Source organism: Heterodontus francisci, chromosome 6 (genome assembly GCF_036365525.1).
Source record: "Heterodontus francisci isolate sHetFra1 chromosome 6, sHetFra1.hap1, whole genome shotgun sequence".
In the NCBI taxonomy this organism is placed as follows: Eukaryota; Metazoa; Chordata; class Chondrichthyes; order Heterodontiformes; family Heterodontidae; genus Heterodontus; species Heterodontus francisci.
The window spans coordinates 2408861-2428498 of record NC_090376.1 but is presented as its reverse complement, the minus strand read 5'-3'; the positions used below and the strand labels follow the sequence as shown (position 1 = coordinate 2428498).

The window sequence follows — 19638 nt, the reverse complement described above, 5'->3', positions numbered from 1 at the left end:
TTTAATCCGGATATCTGACAGTGAGTGTATCTAATCCGGATATCGGACAGTGAGTGTATCTAATCCGGATATCGGACAGTAAGAGAGTCTAATCCGGATATCGGACAGTGAGTGTATCTAATCCGGATATCGGACAGTGAGTGTATCTAATCCGGATATCGGACAGTAAGAGAGTCTAATCCGGATATCTGACAGTAAGAGAGTCTAATCCGGATATCGGACAGTAAGAGAGTCTAATCCGGATATCGGACAGTAAGAGAGTCTAATCCGGATATCGGACAGTAAGAGAGTCTAATCCGGATATCTGACAGTGAGTGTGTCTAATCCGGATATCGGACAGTAAGAGAGTCTAATCCGGATATCGGACAGTAAGAGAGTCTAATCCGGATATCGGACAGTAAGAGAGTCTAATCCGGATATCGGACAGTGAGAGTGTTTAATCCGGATATCTGGCAGTGTGAGTGTCTAATCCAGATATCGGAAAGCGAGAGTGCGTAATCCGGATATCGGACAGTGAGAGTGTTTAATCCGGATATCGGACAGTGAGAGTGCGTAATCCGGATATCGGACAGTGAGAGTGTTTAATCCGGATATCGGACAGTGAGAGTGTCTAATCCGGATATCTGACAGTGAGAGTGTTTAATCTGGATATCGGACAGTGAGAGTGCGTAATCCGGATATCTGACAGTGAGAGTGTCTAATCCGGATATCTGACAGTGAGAGTGTTTAATCTGGATATCGGACAGTGAGAGTGCGTAATCCGGATATCGGACAGTGAGAGTGCGTAATCCGGATATCGGACAGTGAGAGAGTCTAATCCGGATATCGGACAGTGAGTGTGTTTAATCCGGATATCGGAAAGCGAGAGTGCGTAATCCGGATATCGGACAGTGAGAGAGTCTAATCCGGATATCGGACAGTGAGTGTGTTTAATCCGGATATCGGAAAGCGATAGTGCGTAATCCGGATATCTGACAGTGAGAGTGTTTAATCTGGATATCGGACAGTGAGAGAGTCTAATCTGGATATCGGAAAGCGAGAGTGCGTAATCCGGATATCTGACAGTGAGAGTGTTTAATCTGGATATCGGACAGTGAGAGTGTCTAATCCGGATATCGGACAGTAAGAGAGTCTAATCCGGATATCGGACAGTGAGAGTGTTTAATCCGGATATCTGACAGTGAGAGTGTCTAATCCGGATATCGGACAGTAAGAGAGTCTAATCCGGATATCGGACAGTGAGAGTGTTTAATCCGGATATCTGACAGTGAGTGTGTCTAATCCGGATATCGGACAGCGAGAGAGTCTAATCCGGATATCGGACAGTGAGAGTGTTTAATCCGGATATCGGATAGTGAGTGTGTCTAATCCGGATATCGGACAGTAAGAGAGTCTAATCCGGATATCGGATAGTGAGAGTGTTTAATCCGGATATCTGACAGTGAGAGTGTTTAATCTGGATATCGGACAGTGAGTGTGTCTAATCCGGATATCGGACAGTAAGAGAGTCTAATCCGGATATCGGATAGTGAGTGTGTCTAATCCGGATATCGGACAGTAAGAGAGTCTAATCCGGATATCGGATAGTGAGTGTATCTAATCCGGATATCGGACAGTAAGAGAGTCTAATCCGGATATCGGACAGTGAGAGTGTTTAATCCGGATATCGGACAGTAAGAGAGTCTAATCCGGATATCGGACAGTAAGAGAGTCTAATCCGGATATCGGACAGTAAGAGAGTCTAATCCGGATATCGGATAGTGAGTGTATCTAATCCGGATATCGGACAGTAAGAGAGTCTAATCCGGATATCTGACAGTGAGAGTGTTTAATCTGGATATCGGACAGTGAGAGTGTTTAATCCGGATATCTGACAGTGAGTGTGTCTAATCCGGATATCGGACAGTAAGAGAGTCTAATCCGGATATCGGACAGTAAGAGAGTCTAATCCGGATATCTGACAGTAAGAGAGTCTAATCCGGATATCTGACAGTGAGAGTGTTTAATCTGGATATCGGACAGTGAGAGTGTTTAATCCGGATATCGGACAGTGAGAGTGTTTAATCTGGATATCGGACAGTGAGAGTGTTTAATCCGGATATCTGACAGTGAGTGTGTCTAATCCGGATATCGGACAGTAAGAGAGTCTAATCCGGATATCTGACAGTGAGTGTGTCTAATCCGGATATCGGACAGTAAGAGAGTCTAATCCGGATATCTGACAGTGAGTGTGTCTAATCCGGATATCGGACAGTAAGAGAGTCTAATCCGGATATCTGACAGTGAGTGTGTCTAATCCGGATATCTGACAGTGAGAGTGTCTAATCCGGATATCGGACAGTAAGAGAGTCTAATCCGGATATCTGACAGTGAGTGTGTCTAATCCGGATATCGGACAGTAAGAGAGTCTAATCCGGATATCTGACAGTGAGAGTGTCTAATCCGTATATCGGACAGTAAGAGAGTCTAATCCGGATATCTGACAGTGAGAGAGTCTAATCCGGATATCTGACAGTGAGAGTGTTTAATCTGGATATCTGACAGTGAGTGTGTCTAATCCGGATAGCGGACAGTAAGAGAGTCTAATCCGGATATCGGACAGTAAGAGAGTCTAATCCGGATATCGGACAGTGAGAGTGTTTAATCCGGATATCGGACAGTGAGTGTATCTAATCCGGATATCGGACAGTAAGAGAGTCTAATCCGGATATCGGACAGTAAGAGAGTCTAATCCGGATATCGGACAGTAAGAGAGTCTAATCCGGATATCGGACAGTAAGAGAGTCTAATCCGGATATCGGACAGTGAGAGTGTTTAATCCGGATATCGGACAGTGAGTGTATCTAATCCGGATATCGGACAGTAAGAGAGTCTAATCCGGATATCGGACAGTAAGAGAGTCTAATCCGGATATCGGACAGTGAGAGTGTTTAATCCGGATATCTGACAGTGAGTGTATCTAATCCGGATATCGGACAGTAAGAGAGTCTAATCCGGATATCGGACAGTGAGTGTATCTAATCCGGATATCGGACAGTAAGAGAGTCTAATCCGGATATCGGACAGTGAGTGTATCTAATCCGGATATCGGACAGTAAGAGAGTCTAATCCGGATATCGGACAGTAAGAGAGTCTAATCCGGATATCTGACAGTGAGTGTGTCTAATCCGGATATCGGACAGTAAGAGAGTCTAATCCGGATATCGGACAGTAAGAGAGTCTAATCCGGATATCGGACAGTGAGAGTGTTTAATCCGGATATCTGGCAGTGTGAGTGTCTAATCCAGATATCGGAAAGCGAGAGTGCGTAATCCGGATATCGGACAGTGAGAGTGTTTAATCCGGATATCGGACAGCGAGAGTGTCTAATCCGGATATCTGACAGTGAGAGTGTTTAATCTGGATATCGGACAGTGAGAGTGTCTAATCCGGATATCTGACAGTGAGAGAGTCTAATCCAGATATCGGACAGTGAGAGAGTCTAATCTGGATATCGGACAGTGAGAGTGTCTAATCCAGATATCGGAAAGCGAGAGTGCGTAATCCGGATATCTGACAGTGAGAGTGTTTAATCTGGATATCGGACAGTGTGAGTGTCTAATCCAGATATCGGACAGTGAGAGAGTCTAATCTGGATATCGGACAGTGAGAGTGTTTAATCCAGATATCGGAAAGCGAGAGTGCGTAATCCGGATATCTGACAGTGAGAGTGTTTAATCTGGATATCGGACAGTGTGAGTGTCTAATCCAGATATCGGACAGTGAGAGAGTCTAATCTGGATATCGGACAGTGAGAGTGTTTAATCCGGATATCGGAAAGCGAGAGTGCGTAATCCGGATATCGGACAGTGAGAGAGTCTAATCTGGATATCGGACAGTGAGAGTGTCTAATCCAGATATCGGAAAGCGAGAGTGCGTAATCCGGATATCTGACAGTGAGAGTGTTTAATCTGGATATCGGACAGTGTGAGTGTCTAATCCAGATATCGGACAGTGAGAGAGTCTAATCTGGATATCGGACAGTGAGAGTGTTTAATCCGGATATCGGAAAGCGAGAGTGCGTAATCCGGATATCTGACAGTGAGAGTGTTTAATCTGGATATCGGACAGTGAGAGTGTCTAATCCAGATATCGGAAAGCGAGAGTGCGTAATCCGGATATCGGACAGTGAGAGTGTCTAATCCAGATATCGGAAAGCGAGAGTGCGTAATCCGGATATCGGACAGTGAGAGTGTTTAATCTGGATATCGGACAGTGAGAGTGGCAATCCAGATATCGGAAAGCGAGAGTGCGTAATCCGGATATCGGACAGTGAGAGAGTCTAATCCGGATATCGGACAGTGAGAGAGTTCAATCCGGATATCGGACAGTGAGAGTGTTTAATCCGGATATCGGACAGTGAGAGTGTTTAATCCGGATATCGGAAAGCGAGAGTGCGTAATCCGGATATCTGACAGTGAGAGTGTTTAATCCGGATATCGGAAAGCGAGAGTGCGTAATCCGGATATCTGACAGTGAGAGTGTTTAATCCGGATATCGGAAAGCGAGAGTGCGTAATCCGGATATCTGACAGTGAGAGTGTTTAATCTGGATATCGGACAGTGAGAGTGTCTAATCCGGATATCGGACAGCAAGAGTGTTTGATCCGGATATCTGGCAGTGTGAGTGTCTAATCCAGATATCGGAAAGCGAGAGTGCGTAATCCGGATATCGGACAGTGAGAGAGTCTAATCCGGATATAGGACAGTGAGAGTGTTTAATCCGGATATCGGAAAGCGAGAGTGCGTAATCCGGATATCTGACAGTGAGAGTGTTTAATCTGGATATCGGACAGTGAGAGAGTCTAATCCGGATATCGGAAAGCGAGAGTGTCTAATCTGGATATCTGGCAGTGAGAGTGTCTAATCCAGATATCGGAAAGTGAGAGTGTGTAATCCGGATATCGGAAAGCGAGAGTGCGTAATCCGGATATCGGACAGTGAGAGAGTCTAATCCGGATATCGGACAGTGAGAGTGTTTAATCCGGATATCGGAAAGCGAGAGTGCGCAATCCGGATATCGGAAAGCGAGTGTGTCTAATCCGGATATCTGGCAGTGTGAGTGTCTAAACCAGATATCGGAAAGCGAGAGTGTGTAATCTGGATATCGGAAAGTGAGAGTGCGTAATCCTGATATCTGACAGTGAGTGTTTAATCCGGATATCGGACAGTGAGAGAGTCTAATCCGGATATCGGAAAGCGAGAGTGCGTAATCCGGATATCTGACAGTGAGTGTGTCTAACTCGGATATCGGACAAAGAGTGGTTAATCCGGATATTAGACACACTCACTGTCCGATATCCGGATTAAACACTCTCACTGTCCGATATCCGGATTAGACTCTCCCACTGTAAAATATCTGGATTAGACGGCGGCGCAGTAGTTCGCACGCAGCCTCACAGCTCCAGGGATCCAGGTTCGATTCTGGGTACTGCCTGTGTGGAGTTTGCAAGTTCTCCCTGTGACCGCGTGGGTTTTGGCCGGGTGCTCCGGTTTCCTCCCACAGCCAAAGACTTGCAGGTGTTAGGTAAATTGGCCGTTGTAAATTGCCCCGAATGTAGGTAGGCGGTAGGGAATACGGGATTACTGTAGGGTTAGTATAAATTAGTGGTTGTTGGTCGGCACAGACTCGGTGCGCCGAAGGGCCTGTTTCAGTCCTTCTTTGGCCTCCTTATCTCGAGAGACAATGGATAAGCGCCTGGAGGTGGTCAGTGGTGTGTTGAGCAGCGCCTGGAGTGGCTATAAAGGCCAATTCTAGAGTGACAGACTCTTCCACAGGTGCTGCAGAAAAATTTGATTGTCGGGGCTGTTACACAGTTGGCTCTTCCCTTGTGTCTTTTTTCCTGCCAACTGCTAAGTCTCTTCGACTCGCCTCACTTTAGCCCTGTCTTTATGGCTGCCCGCCAGCTCTGGCGAACGCTGGCAACTGACTCCCACGACTTGTGATCAATGTCACAGGATTTCATGCCGTGTTTGCAGACGTCTTTAAAGCGGAGACATGGACCGCCGATGGGTCTGATACCAGTGGCGAGCTCGCTGTACAATGTGTCTTTGGGGATCCTGCCATCTTCCATGCGGTTCACATGGCCAATTATCCAGATTAGACACCCTCACTGTACGATATCCGTGTGTCTAATCCAGATATTTTACAATGGGAGAGTCTAATCCGGATATCGGACAGTGAGAGTGTCTAATCCGGATATCGGACAGTGAGAGTGTCTAATCCGGATATCGGACAGTGAGAGTGTCTAATCCGGATATTTTACAGTGGGAGAGTCCAATTCAGATATCTGAAAGCAAGAGTGCGTAATCCGGATATCGGACAGTGAGTGTGTCTAATCCGGATATCGGACAGTGAGTGTGTCTAATCCGGATATCGGACAGTGAGTGTGTCTAATACGGATATCGGACAGTGAGTGTGTCTAATACGGATATTGGAAAGCGAGAGTGTCTAATCCGGATATGGGAAAGCGAGAGTGTCTAATCCGGATATGGGAAAGCGAGAGTGTCTAATCCGGATATGGGAAAGCGAGAGTGTCTAATCCGGATATGGGAAAGCGAGAGTGTCTAATCCGGATATGGGAAAGCGAGAGTGTCTAATCCGGATATGGGAAAGCGAGAGTGCCTGATCCGGAATCCGGACGTTAAGTGTGTCTAATCCAGATATCGGACAGTGAGAATGTCTGATCTGGATATCTGACAGCAAGAGTGTCTAATCCGGGCATCAATCAGTGAGGGTGTCTAATCCAGATATCTGACAGCAAGAGTGTCTAATCCGGGCATCAATCAGTGAGGGTGTCTAATCCAGATATCTGACAGCAAGAGTGTCTAATCCGGGCATCAATCAGTGAGGGTGTCTAATCCAGATATCTGACAGCAAGAGTGTCTAATCCGGGCATCAATCAGTGAGGGTGTCTAATCCAGATATCTGACAGCAAGAGTGTCTAATCCGGGCATCAATCAGTGAGAGTGTCTAATCCGGGCATCAATCAGTGAGAGTGTCTAATCCGGGCATCAATCAGTGAGAGTGTCTAATCCGGGCATCAATCAGTGAGAGTGTCTAATCCGGGCATCAATCAGTGAGAGTGTCTAATCCGGGCATCAATCAGTGAGAGTGTCTAATCCAGATATCTGACAGCAAGAGTGTCTAATCCGGGCATCAATCAGTGAGAGTGTCTAATCCGAGCATCAATCAGTGAGGGTGTCTAATCCAGATATCTGACAGCAAGAGTGTCTAATCCGGGCATCAATCAGTGAGGGTGTCTAATCCAGATATCTGACAGCAAGAGTGTCTAATCCGGGCATCAATCAGTGAGAGTGTCTAATCCGAGCATCAATCAGTGAGGGTGTCTAATCCAGATATCTGACAGCAAGAGTGTCTAATCCGGGCATCAATCAGTGAGAGTGTCTAATCCGGGCATCAATCAGTGAGGGTGTCTAATCCAGATATCTGACAGCAAGAGTGTCTAATCCGGGCATCAATCAGTGAGGGTGTCTAATCCAGATATCTGACAGCAAGAGTGTCTAATCCGGGCATCAATCAGTGAGAGTGTCTAATCCAGATATCTGACAGCAAGAGTGTCTAATCCGGGCATCAATCAGTGAGAGTGTCTAATCCAGATATCTGACAGCAAGAGTGTCTAATCCGGGCATCAATCAGTGAGGGTGTCTAATCCAGATATCTGACAGCAAGAGTGTCTAATCCGGGCATCAATCAGTGAGGGTGTCTAATCCAGATATCTGACAGCAAGAGTGTCTAATCCGGGCATCAATCAGTGAGGGTGTCTAATCCAGATATCTGACAGCAAGAGTGTCTAATCCGGGCATCAATCAGTGAGGGTGTCTAATCCAGATATCTGACAGCAAGAGTGTCTAATCCGGGCATCAATCAGTGAGAGTGTCTAATCCGGGCATCAATCAGTGAGGGTGTCTAATCCAGATATCTGACAGCAAGAGTGTCTAATCCGGGCATCAATCAGTGAGAGTGTCTAATCCGGGCATCAATCAGTGAGAGTGTCTAATCCGGGCATCAATCAGTGAGAGTGTCTAATCCGGGCATCAATCAGTGAGAGTGTCTAATCCGGGCATCAATCAGTGAGAGTGTCTAATCCGGGCATCAATCAGTGAGAGTGTCTAATCCGGGCATCAATCAGTGAGGGTGTCTAATCCGGGCATCAATCAGTGAGGGTGTCTAATCCGGGCATCAATCAGTGAGGGTGTCTAATCCGGGCATCAATCAGTGAGGGTGTCTAATCCGGGCATCAATCAGTGAGAGTGTCTAATCCGGGCATCAATCAGTGAGGGTGTCTAATCCGGGCATCAATCAGTGAGGGTGTCTAATCCGGGCATCAATCAGTGAGGGTGTCTAATCCAGATATCTGACAGCAAGAGTGTCTAATCCGGGCATCAATCAGTGAGAGTGTCTAATCCGGGCATCAATCAGTGAGGGTGTCTAATCCGGATATCAGACAGTGAGCGAGTCTGATTCGGACATCAAACAGTGAGTGAGTCTAATCCGGATATCGGAAAGCATGAGAGTCTAATCCGGATATCGGAAAGCATGAGAGTCGAATCCGGTTATCGGAAAGCATGAGAGTCGAATCCGGTTATCGGAAAGCATGAGAGTCGAATCCGGTTATCGGAAAGCATGAGAGTCGAATCCGGTTATCGGAAAGCATGAGAGTCGAATCCGGTTATCGGAAAGCATGAGAGTCGAATCCGGTTATCGGAAAGCATGAGAGTCGAATCCGGTTATCGGAAAGCGAGGGAGTCGAATCTGGACATTTGGAAATGTGTGTCTAAACCGGATATCGGAGAGTGAGAATCTAATCCAGATATCTGACACTCAGTCAGGATATCTGTCTGCAGGACTGTGAATGTTTCTGCTCCAGCGCATATTGATGTTGACACGGGTGACAGGAAGCCAGTGCTTCATCGTTATCTCTACTGTTCAGTATTGGTGGTAAAGAGACGAGTGAAATACTTCACCTTCAGGAGCGACCCAGGCTGGAGCGTACATTCTCCCCGGACACTGGAAGGAAAACTTGACGTCGGCCATGCTGATCCGAGCTGTCATGTCCTCGTCAATCTGCCCAACGCAAAACAAAAAAATGATAAAGGGGGCCGAGTTGAGACACGCAGCGGGAGAAAAGATTCCTGTTCTAGTTTCAGGGTCAATGTGGGGCTAATCCAGGAACATAGGAATAGCAGGAGGCCATTTATGCCCTCCCACCATTCAATGAGATCACGGCTGATCTGCGACCTAATTCATGAACCCATCTTTGCCCTATATCCCTTAATACCTTTGGAAAGCAAAAATCTTTCAATTACAGAATTAAAATTAACAAGTAGGATCAGAGTCATAAAATGGTTATAGCACAGGAGGCCATTCAGCCTGTCCCATCCATGCTGGCACGCTATAAGAATAACTCAGTGTCCCCTAGTTCTCAACCTATCCACCAATGGTAACAGTTTCTCTCTATCTACTCCGTCCAGCCCCCTCATGATTTTGAACGCCTGTATCAAATCTCCTCTCAACCTTCTCTTCTCTAAGGAGAACAGCCCAGCTTCGCCCAACCACCCATACTTTTACTCTGGATTACTCCTTGTCCCTTGTTTCCATAGTGAAGCTAAACCTTATGATGCTTTGAACACTGTTCCCTAAATGTTCCCCTACTGTCACTTGATCCACCTCATTCCCCAGAACCAGCAATGCCTCCTTCCTCGTTGGACTGGAAACATACTGATCTAGAAAATTCTTCTGAACACACTTCAGAAACTCTTCCCCATCTCTACCCTTTGCACTATTACTATCCCAAACTAAATTAGGATAATTAAAACCCACCATTATGACTTCTCTATGGTTTTTGCACTCTGTAATTTCCTTGCAAATTTGTTCTTCTACTTCTTTTCCACTAGTTGGTGGCCTACAGAATACACCCAAGTTGGGTAATGGTACCGCGATTGTTCATTTGCTCAAACCAAACAGATTCTGTCCTTGACCACTCTCAGACATCCTCTCTCTCCAGCACTGTAATATCATCCTTAATCATCCTTCATCTCTCCTCCTTTCTTTCCTTCCCTATATTTCCTGAAAACTTGTATCCAGGAATATCTAGTACCCAGTTCTGCCCTTTTTTTGAGCCAGGTCTCTTATCGCCACAACATCATGTTCCCATCTGTGCCTGCAGTGCATCAACCTTATTTTCCATGCCCCGCACATTCACACATATGCACTGTAAACCTAACTTAGACCTTAGGGCGGCACAGTGGTTAGCACCGCAGCCTCACAGCTCCAGAGACCCGGGTTCAGTTCTGGGTCCTGCCTGTGCGGAGTTTGCAAGTTCTCCCTGTGACCGCGTGGGTTTCCGCCGGGTGCTCCAGTTTCCTCCCACAGCCAAAGACTTGCAGGTCGTTAAGTAAATTGGCCATTGTAACTTGCCCTAGTGTAGGTAGGTGGTAGGAGAATTGAGCGAACGTGGGGATGTGGTAGGAAATATGTGGTTAATGTAGGATTAGTATGAATGGGTGGTTGATGGTCAGCAGAGACTCGGTGGGTCGAAGGGCCTGTTTCAGTGCTGTATCGCTCTATGACTCTTGACCTTACTGCATTCCCTTTTACTCTGAACCCACCCAATACCTTATTATTTCTTACTCTAGTGCTCTGTCTCTCCCAATTCTTTGTGCGCTTCATTTTTCTTTTCTAAGGTTACATCCCGGTTCCCATCCCCTGCCGTTTAAGTTCAAATCCTTCCCAATAGCACTAGCAAACTGCCCTGCAAGGACATTGGACCCATCCCTGTTGAGGTGCAACCCATCCGGCCTGTACAGATCCCACCTCTACCAGAACTAGATGTCCCAAGAATCAAAAGCCTTCCCTCCTACACCATCTCTTCAGTCACATATTCGCCTGGACTACCCTCCTATTTCTATATCATTAGTGCATATTGCCGGGAGTAATCATACTATTGAGGTCCTGTATGCTAGTCTTCTCCCTTCCGAGCTCCTTAAAATCTGCCTGCAGGACCTTATTTCTCTTTCCACCTAGTCATTGCTTCCAATGTGGACCACTAGCTCCGGCTGTTCATCCTGCCCCCTCAGGGTGCTCTGCAGTCACTCAGTGATATCCTTGACCCTGGCACCAAGGAGGCAACATACCATCCTGGATTCACGTCTGTAGTCGCAGCTACGCCTGTCTGTTTCCCTAACTATGGAATCCTCTATCACGATTGCTTACCCAATCTTCCTCCAGCCCCACTAGAGCTCAGCCACCAGTGGTGCCATGGACTTGACTCTGGCTGAACTCCCCAGATGAACCACGACTCTCACCAGTATTCAGAATTGATCTAGCATCAATTGCCATTTGCAGAAGAGTTCCAAACTTATACCACCCTTTGCATGAAGAAGTGTTTCCTAATTTCATTCCTATAAAGTCTGGCTTTAATTGTTAGACTATGCCTCCGAGTCCTAGACTCCAGTGGAAATAGTTTCTCTCTATCTACCCTGTTTCTCCTTAATATCTTGAAAACTTCAAGCAAATCACCCCTTAACCTTCTAAGTTGCAGAGAATACAACCCTAGTTTGTGCGATCTCACCTCATAATTTAACCCTTGGGAGTCCAGGGATCGTTCTGGGGAAAGCCCAACCGTGGGGCTTTATTTATAGGAAAGACCCCTCTGTAGGTACTGCTTTACGGGAAATGCTCTTGGGGACATCTTTACGGGGACCTGTATCCAACAATCACCCCAATGCTCCAATGGAACCCCAGTTTTTGCTGGATATAGTCCAATCTCTGCAATCTTCTGGCACCTCGCCATTCTATCACTGGGGACAGTACAACTGACATTGATTTGCCCCTCACCCAACCTGAGTACTTTCCAGCAGGACTCACCACGTGGGTACTAGGAGAAGGAATCCTGATTGAGTTTGCGCTCTGACCCGAGGGAAGCTCTGGCCATTTGTTGCTGGCAAAGATCAGGAAATTCTGTTTAAAATTACAACAGTGATTGTCTGCATTCCTCATCCCAGTTTCTGTTTAATACCCCACTAGCCACCCCAACAACATAGGAAATAGGAGCAGGATAGGCCATTCAGCCCCTCCAGCCTGCTCCGCCATGCAATTAGATCATGGCTTCTCTTCTACCTCAAAGCCATTTTCCCGTACTATTCCCTATCCCTTGATATCGTCAATGTGTAGAAATCTATAGATCTCAGTCTTGAACATACTCAATGACTGAACCTCTACAGCCCTCTGGGGTAGAGAATTCCAAAGATTCACCACCCTCTGAGTGAAGAAATTCCTCCTCATCTCTGTCCTAAATGGCCTGCCCCTCATTCTGAAACTGTGTCCCCTGGTTCTAGCCTCCCCAGCCAGGGGCAACATCCTTCCTGCATCAACCCTATCGAGCCCTGTAAACATTTTGTACGTTTCAATGAGATCCCTCTTTATCCTTCTAAACTCTGGAGAATAAAGGCCCAGTCTCCTCAATCTTTCCACATAGGACAATCCCGCCATCTCAGGGATCAGTCTGGTGAACCTCCGTTACACTCCCTCGATGGCAAGTATATCCTTCCTTAGGTAAGGAGACTAAAACTGTACACAACACTCCAGGTGTGGTCTCACCAAGGCTCCATACAAACGCAGTAAGACATCTTTACTCCTGTACTCAAATCCTCTTGCAACGAAGGCCAACATACCATTTTCCTTCTTAATTGCTTGCTGCACCTGCATGCTAGCTTTGAGTGACTTATGAACAAGGACACCCAGGTCCCTTTGGACATCAACACTTCCCAATCTCTCATCATTTAAGAAATACTCTGCATTTGTTTTTCCTACCAAGCGGATCACTTCATATTTTTCCACATTATATTCCATTTGCCATCTTTCCCACTCACTTAGTCTGTCTAAATCCCCTTGAAGCCTCTTAGCATCCTCCTCACAACTCACACTTCCACCTAGCTTTGTGTCATCTTCAAACTTGGAAATAATACAATTGGTCTCCACATCCAAATCATTTATATAGATTGTGAATATCTGGGGGCCCAAGCACTGATCCTTGTGGCACCTCACTGGTCACAGCATGCCAACCTGGGAATGACCCATTTATTCCTACTTTGCATCGGTATTCACCGAGGAGAGGGACATGACGGATGTTGAGGTTAGGGACAGATGTTTGATTACTCTAGGTCAAGTCGGCATAAGGAGGGAGGAAGTGTTGGGTATTCTAAAAGGCATTAAGGTGGACAAGTCCCCAGGTCCGGATGGGATCTATCCCAGGTTACTGAGGGAAGCGAGAGAGGAAATAGCTGGGGCCTTAACAGATATCTTTGCAGCATCCTTAAACACGGGTGAGGTCCCGGAGGACTGGAGAATTGCTAATGTTGTCCCCTTGTTTAAGAAGGGTAGCAGGGAAAATCCAGGTAATTATCGACCGGTGAGCCTGACGTCAGTGGTAGGGAAGCTGCTGGAGAAGATACTGAGGGAATGGATCTATTCCCATTTGGAAGAAAATGGGCTTATCAGTGATAGACAACATGGTTTTGTGCAGGGAAGGTCATGTCTTACCAACTTAATAGAATTCTTTGAGGAAGTGACAAAGTTGATTGATGAGGGAAGGGCTGTAGATGTCATATACATGGACTTCAGTAAGGCGTTTGATAAGGTTCCCCATGGTAGGCTGATGGAGAAAGTGAAGTCGCATGGGGTCCAGGGTGTACTAGCTAGATGGATAAAGAACTGGCTGGGCAACAGGAGACAGAGAGTAGCAGTGGAAGGGAGTTTCTCAAAATGGAGACGTGTGACCAGTGGTGTTCCACAGGGATCCGTGCTGGGACCACTGTTGTTTGTGATATACATAAATGATTTGGAGGAAAGTATAGGTGGTCTGATTAGCAAGTTTGCAGACGACACTAAGATTGGTGGAGCAGCAGATAGTGAAGGGGACTGTCAGAGAATACAGCAGAATATAGATAGATTGGAGAGTTGGGCAGAGAAATGGCAGATGGAGTTCAATCCACATAGGCACCAACGACATAGGTAGGAAGAGAGATGGGGATTTAAGGCAGAAATTCAGGGAGCTAGGGTGGAAGCTTAGAGCGAGAACAACCAGAGTTGTTATCTCTGGGTTGTTGCCTGTGCCACGTGCTAGCGAAGAGAGGAATAGGGAGAGAGAGGAGTTGAACACGTGGCTGCAGGGATGGTGTAGGAGGGAGGGTTTTGGTTTCCTGGATAATTGGGGCTCTTTCTGGGGTAGGTGGGACCCCTACAAACAGGATGGTCTTCACCTGAACCAGAGGGGTACCAATATCCTGGGGGGGAGATTTGTTAGTGCTCTTTGGGGGGGTTTAAACTAAATCAGCAGGGGAATGGGAACCTAAATTGCAGTGCCAGTGTACAGGCTGTTGAGAGTAGTGAGGTAGGGGATAAGGTTACAGGGACGCAAGAGGGCACTGGCAAGCAAGAACTTGGTTTAAAGTGTGTCTACTTCAACGCCAGGAGCATCCGGAATAAGGTGGGTGAGCTTGCAGCATGGGTTGGTACCTGGGATCCTGATGTTGTGGCCATTTCGGAGACATGGGTAGAGCAGGGGCAGGAATGGATGTTGCAGGTTCCGGGATTTAGATGTTTCAGAAAGAACAGAGAAGAGGGTAAAAGAGGGGGGGGTGTGGCATTGTTAATCAAGGAAAGTATTACAGCGGCAGAAAGGACGTTTGAGGACTCGTCTACTGAGGTAGTCTGGGCCGAGGTTAGAAACAGGAGAGGAGAGGTCACCCTGTTGGGAGTTTTCTATAGACCTCCGAATAGTTCCAGAGATGTCGAGGAAAGGATAGCGAAGATGATTCTCGACAGGAGCGAGAGTAACAGGGTAGTGGTTATGGGGGACTTTAACTTTCCAAATATTGACTGGAAATACTATAGTTCGAGTACTTTAGATGGGTCTGTTTTTGTCCAGTGTGTGCAGGAGGGTTTTCTGACACAGTATGTGGACAGGCCAACCAGGGGCGATGCCACATTGGATTTGGTACTGGGTAATGAACCCGGCCAGGTGTTTGATTTAGATGTAGGTGAGCACTTTGGCGATAGTGATCACAATTCGGTTAGGTTTACCTTAGCGATGGGCAGGGACAGGTATATACCGCAGGGCAAGAATTATAGCTGGGGGAAAGGAAATTATGACGCGATTAGGCAAGATTTAGGATGTGTAGGATGGGGAAGGAAACTGCAGGGGATGGGCACAAACGAAATGTGGAGCTTATTCAAGGAGCAGCTAATGCGTGTCCTTGATAAGTATGTACCTGTCAGGCAGGGAGGAAGTTGTCGAGCAAGGGAGCCGTGGTTTACTCAAGAAGTTGAAGCGCTTGTCAAGAGGAAGAGGGCGGCTTATGTTAGGATGAGACGTGAAGGCTCAGTTAGGGCGCTTGAGAGTTACAAGCTAGCCAGGAAGGATCTAAAGGGAGGGCTAAGAAGAGCAAGGAGAGGACACGAGAAGTCATTGGCGGATAGGATCAAAGAAAACCCTAAGGCTTTCTATAGGTATATCAGGAATAAACGAATGATAAGAGTTAGAACAGGGCCAATCAAGGATAGTAGTGGGAAGTTGTGTGCGGAATCAGAGGAGATAGGGGAAGCGTTAAATGAATATTTTTCGTCAGTATTTACAGTAGAGAAAGAAAATGTTGCCGAGGAGATTACTGAGATACAGCCTACTAGGCTAGATGGGATTGAGATTCACAAGGAGGAGGTGTTAGCAATTTTGGAAAGAGTGAAAATAGATAAGTCCCCTGGGCCAGATGGGATTTATCCTAGGATTCTCTGGGAAGCCAGGGAGGAGATTGCAGAGCCGTTGTTGTTGATCTTTAAGTCGTCATTGTCGACAGGAGTAGTGCCGGAGGACTGGAGGATAGCAAATGTTGTCCCCTTGTTCAAGAAGGGGAGTAGAGACAGCCCTGGTAATTATAGACCTGTGAGCCTTACTTCGGTTGTGGGTAAAATGTTGGAAAAGGTTATAAGAGACAGGATTTATAATCATCTTGAAAAGAATAAGTTCATTTGCGATAGTCAGCACGGTTTTGTGAAAGGTAGGTCGTGCCTCACAAACCTTATTGAGTTTTTCGAGAAGGTGACCAAACAGGTGGATGAGGGTAAAGCCGTGGATGTGGTGTATATGGATTTCAGTAAGGCGTTTGATAAGGTTCCCCACGGTAGGCTATTGCAGAAAATACGCAAGTATGGGGTTGAAGGTGATTTAGAGCTTTGGATCAGAAATTGGCTAGCTGAAAGAAGACAGAGGGTGGTGGTTGATGGCAAATGTTCATCCTGGAGTTTAGTTACTAGTGGTGTACCGCAAGGTTCTGTTTTGGGGCCACTGCTGTTTGTCATTTTTATAAACGACCTGGATGAGGGTGTAGAAGGGTGGGTTAGTAAATTTGCGGATGACACGAAGGTCGGTGGAGTTGTGGATAGTGTCGAAGGGTGTTGTAGGGTACAGAGGGACATAGATAGGCTGCAGAGCTGGGCTGAGAGATGGCAAATGGAGTTTAATGCGGAGGAGTGTGAGGTGATTCACTTTGGAAGGAGTAACAGCAATGCAGAGTACTGGGCTAATGGGAAGATTCTTGGTAGTGTAGATGAGCAGAGAGATCTTGGTATCCAGGTACATAAATCCCTGAAAGTTGCTACCCAGGTTAATAGGGCTGTTAAGAAGGCATATGGTGTGTTAGCCTTTATTAGTAGGGGGATCGAGTTTCAGAGCCACGGGGTCATGATGCAGCTGTACAAAACTCTGGTGAGGCCGCACCTGGAGTATTGCGTGCAGTTCTGGTCACCGCATTATAGGAAGGATGTCGAAGCTTTGGAAAGGGTGCAGAGGAGATTTACTAGGATGTTGCCTGGTATGGAAGGAAGGTCTTACGAGGAAAGGCTGAGGGACTTGGGGTTGTTTTCGTTAGAGAGAAGGAGGAGGAGAGGTGACTTAATAGAGACATACAAGATAATCAGAGGGTTAGATAGGGTGGATAGTGAGAGTCTTTTTCCTCGGATGAGGATGGCAAACACGAGGGGACATAGCTTTAAGTTGAGGGGTGAAAGATATAGGACAGATGTCAGAGGTAGTTTCTTTACGCAGAGAGTAGTAGGGGCGTGGAACGCCCTGCCTGCAACAGTAGTAGACTCGCCAACTTTAAGGGCATTTAAGTGGTCATTGGATAGACATATGGATGTAAATGGAATAGTGTAGGTCAGATGATCGGCGCAACATCGAGGGCCGAAGGGCCTGTACTGCGCTGTAATATTCTAATTCTAAAAAAAAAAAATCAGGGCAAATGCGAGGTGATGCATTTTGGAAGATCCAATTCAAGAGTGAATTATACAGTAAATGGAAAAGTCCTGGGGAAAATTGATGTACAGAGAGACTTGGGTGTTCAGGTCCATTGTTCCCTGAAGGTGGCAACGCAGGTCAATAGAGTGGTCAAGAAGGCATACGGCATGCTTTCCTTCATCTGACGGGGTATTGAGTACAAGAGTTGGCAGGTCATGTTACAGTTGTATAAGACTTTGGTCCGGCCACATCTGGAATACTGCGTGCAGTTCTGGTCGCCACATTACCAAAAGGATGTAGATGCTTTGGAGAGGGTGCAGAGAAGGTTCACCAGGATGTTGCCTGGTATGGAGGGCGCTAGCTATGAAGAGAGGTTGAGTAGATTAGGATTATTTTCATTAGAAAGACGGAGGTTGAGGGGGGACCTGATTGAGGTATACAAAATCATGAGAGGTATGGACAGGGTGGATAGCAAGAAGCTTTTACCCCAGAGTGGGGGATTCAATTACTAGGGGTCACGAGTTCAAAGTGAGAGGGGAAAAGTTTAGGGGGGATATGCGTGGAAAGTTCTTTACGCAGAGGGTGGTGGGTGCCTGGAACGCGTTGCCAGCGGAGGTGGTAGATGCGGGCACGATGGCGTCTTTTAAGATGTATCTAGACAGATACATGAATGGGCAGGAAGCAAAGAGATACAGACCCTAAGAAAATAGGTGACATGTTTAGATAGAGGATCTGGATCGGCGCAGGCTTGGAGGGCCGAAGGGCCTGTTCCTGTGCTGTAATTTTCTTTGTTCTTTGTTCTCTGCTTTCTGTTCAATTCTCAATACTTGCCCACTCAACGTCACAACGCCTCTCATTCCTGCACCTGTACGCTGGTTTAAGGCTGGCTGACCTAAAGCTGCGTGAGATCAGTTTTTGAGAGAATCAAGATGCAAACAGCTCACCATGATGCTCTTGCTATTGACGTAATGTCTGGGGATGAGGGGCTCAAGGGTGTGTAGAAACGCCAACCCCCGGGCAATATCCAAAGCAAACTTCACCGCCTGGGTCTGGTCCACCACAAAATCTGAAAAGGTGAGAGTAGAAAGTTCAGGAGACAGCTATTAATTCCCGAGTTTGCCCTAAGTAGCAGCGCGACACCAGTCTAGCGAGCGGACAATGTCAGGTTGCCCTCAGGGTGATTGAGCCTCGATCATGCTGAAACAAGTTTCTGTCACAGTCCCATCCTGCCAGTGCGATCCCGGGATCTCTCAAACGCTATACACAGGAACACTCTAAGCCTCATCCTGCTACCGCAACGTAGGGTCAACCTCAGGGTCCAGGCGAACAACTCCTGCTGACGGATGTCCTGAATGGTTGGGGAGTTGTGGGGGGAGGGGGGGGGTTCACAGTCGAGCTTCTACCTTTTCCAGGATGTTAACAGTGGCTCAGCAGACAGCAGGCTGATTTATGAGTCAGAAGGCTGTGGGTTCAAATCCCACTTCAGAGACTGAAGCACAAAATTAAGGGCAATTCTTAATGCTGCACTGTCGGAGGGTCAGTACTGAGGGAGCGCTGCACTGTCCGAGGTCAGTACTGAGGGAGCGCTGCACCGTCCGAGGGTCAGTACTGAGGGAGCGCTGCACCGTCCGAGGGTCAGTACTGAGGGAGCGCTGCACCGTCCGAGGGTCAGTACTGAGGGAGCGCTGCACTGTCCGAGGGTCAGTACTGAGGGAGCGCTGCACTGTCCGAGGGTCAGTACTGAGGGAGCGCTGCACTGTCCGAGGGTCAGTACTGAGGGAGCGCTGCACTGTCCGAGGGTCAGTACTGAGGGAGCGCTGCACTGTCCGAGGGTCAGTACTGAGGGAGCGCTGCACTGTCCGAGGGTCAGTACTGAGGGAGCGCTGCACTGTCCGAGGGTCAGTACTGAGGGAGCGCTGCACTGTCCGAGGGTCAGTACTGAGGGAGCGCTGCACTGTCCGAGGGTCAGTACTGAGGGAGCGCTGCACTGTCCGAGGGTCAGTACTGAGGGAGCGCTGCACTGTCCGAGGGTCAGTACTGAGGGAGCGCTGCACTGTCCGAGGGTCAGTACTGAGGGAGCGCTGCACTGTCCGAGGGTCAGTACTGAGGGAGCGCTGCACTGTCCGAGGGTCAGTACTGAGGGAGCGCTGCACTGTCCGAGGGTCAGTACTGAGGGAGCGCTGCACTGTCCGAGGGTCAGTACTGAGGGAGCGCTGCACTGTCCGAGGGTCAGTACTGAGGGAGCGCTGCACTGTCCGAGGGTCAGTACTGAGGGAGCGCTGCAC

The 19638-nt window shown here is 47.4% G+C and overlaps 1 protein-coding gene across 1 annotated transcript in view; it reads right to left on the bottom strand.

The window, feature by feature from the left end:
* Positions 1-19638, bottom strand: part of ilk (integrin-linked kinase) — an 82929-nt gene that overhangs the window by 15775 nt on the left and 47516 nt on the right. Inside the window, exons 11-12 of the mRNA XM_068032958.1 lie at positions 18298-18419; positions 9027-9126 (exon numbers count right to left, since the gene is read on the bottom strand). Coding sequence (XP_067889059.1) covers positions 9027-9126; positions 18298-18419 — 222 coding nt within the window. The remainder of the gene's footprint in view (positions 1-9026; positions 9127-18297; positions 18420-19638) is intronic.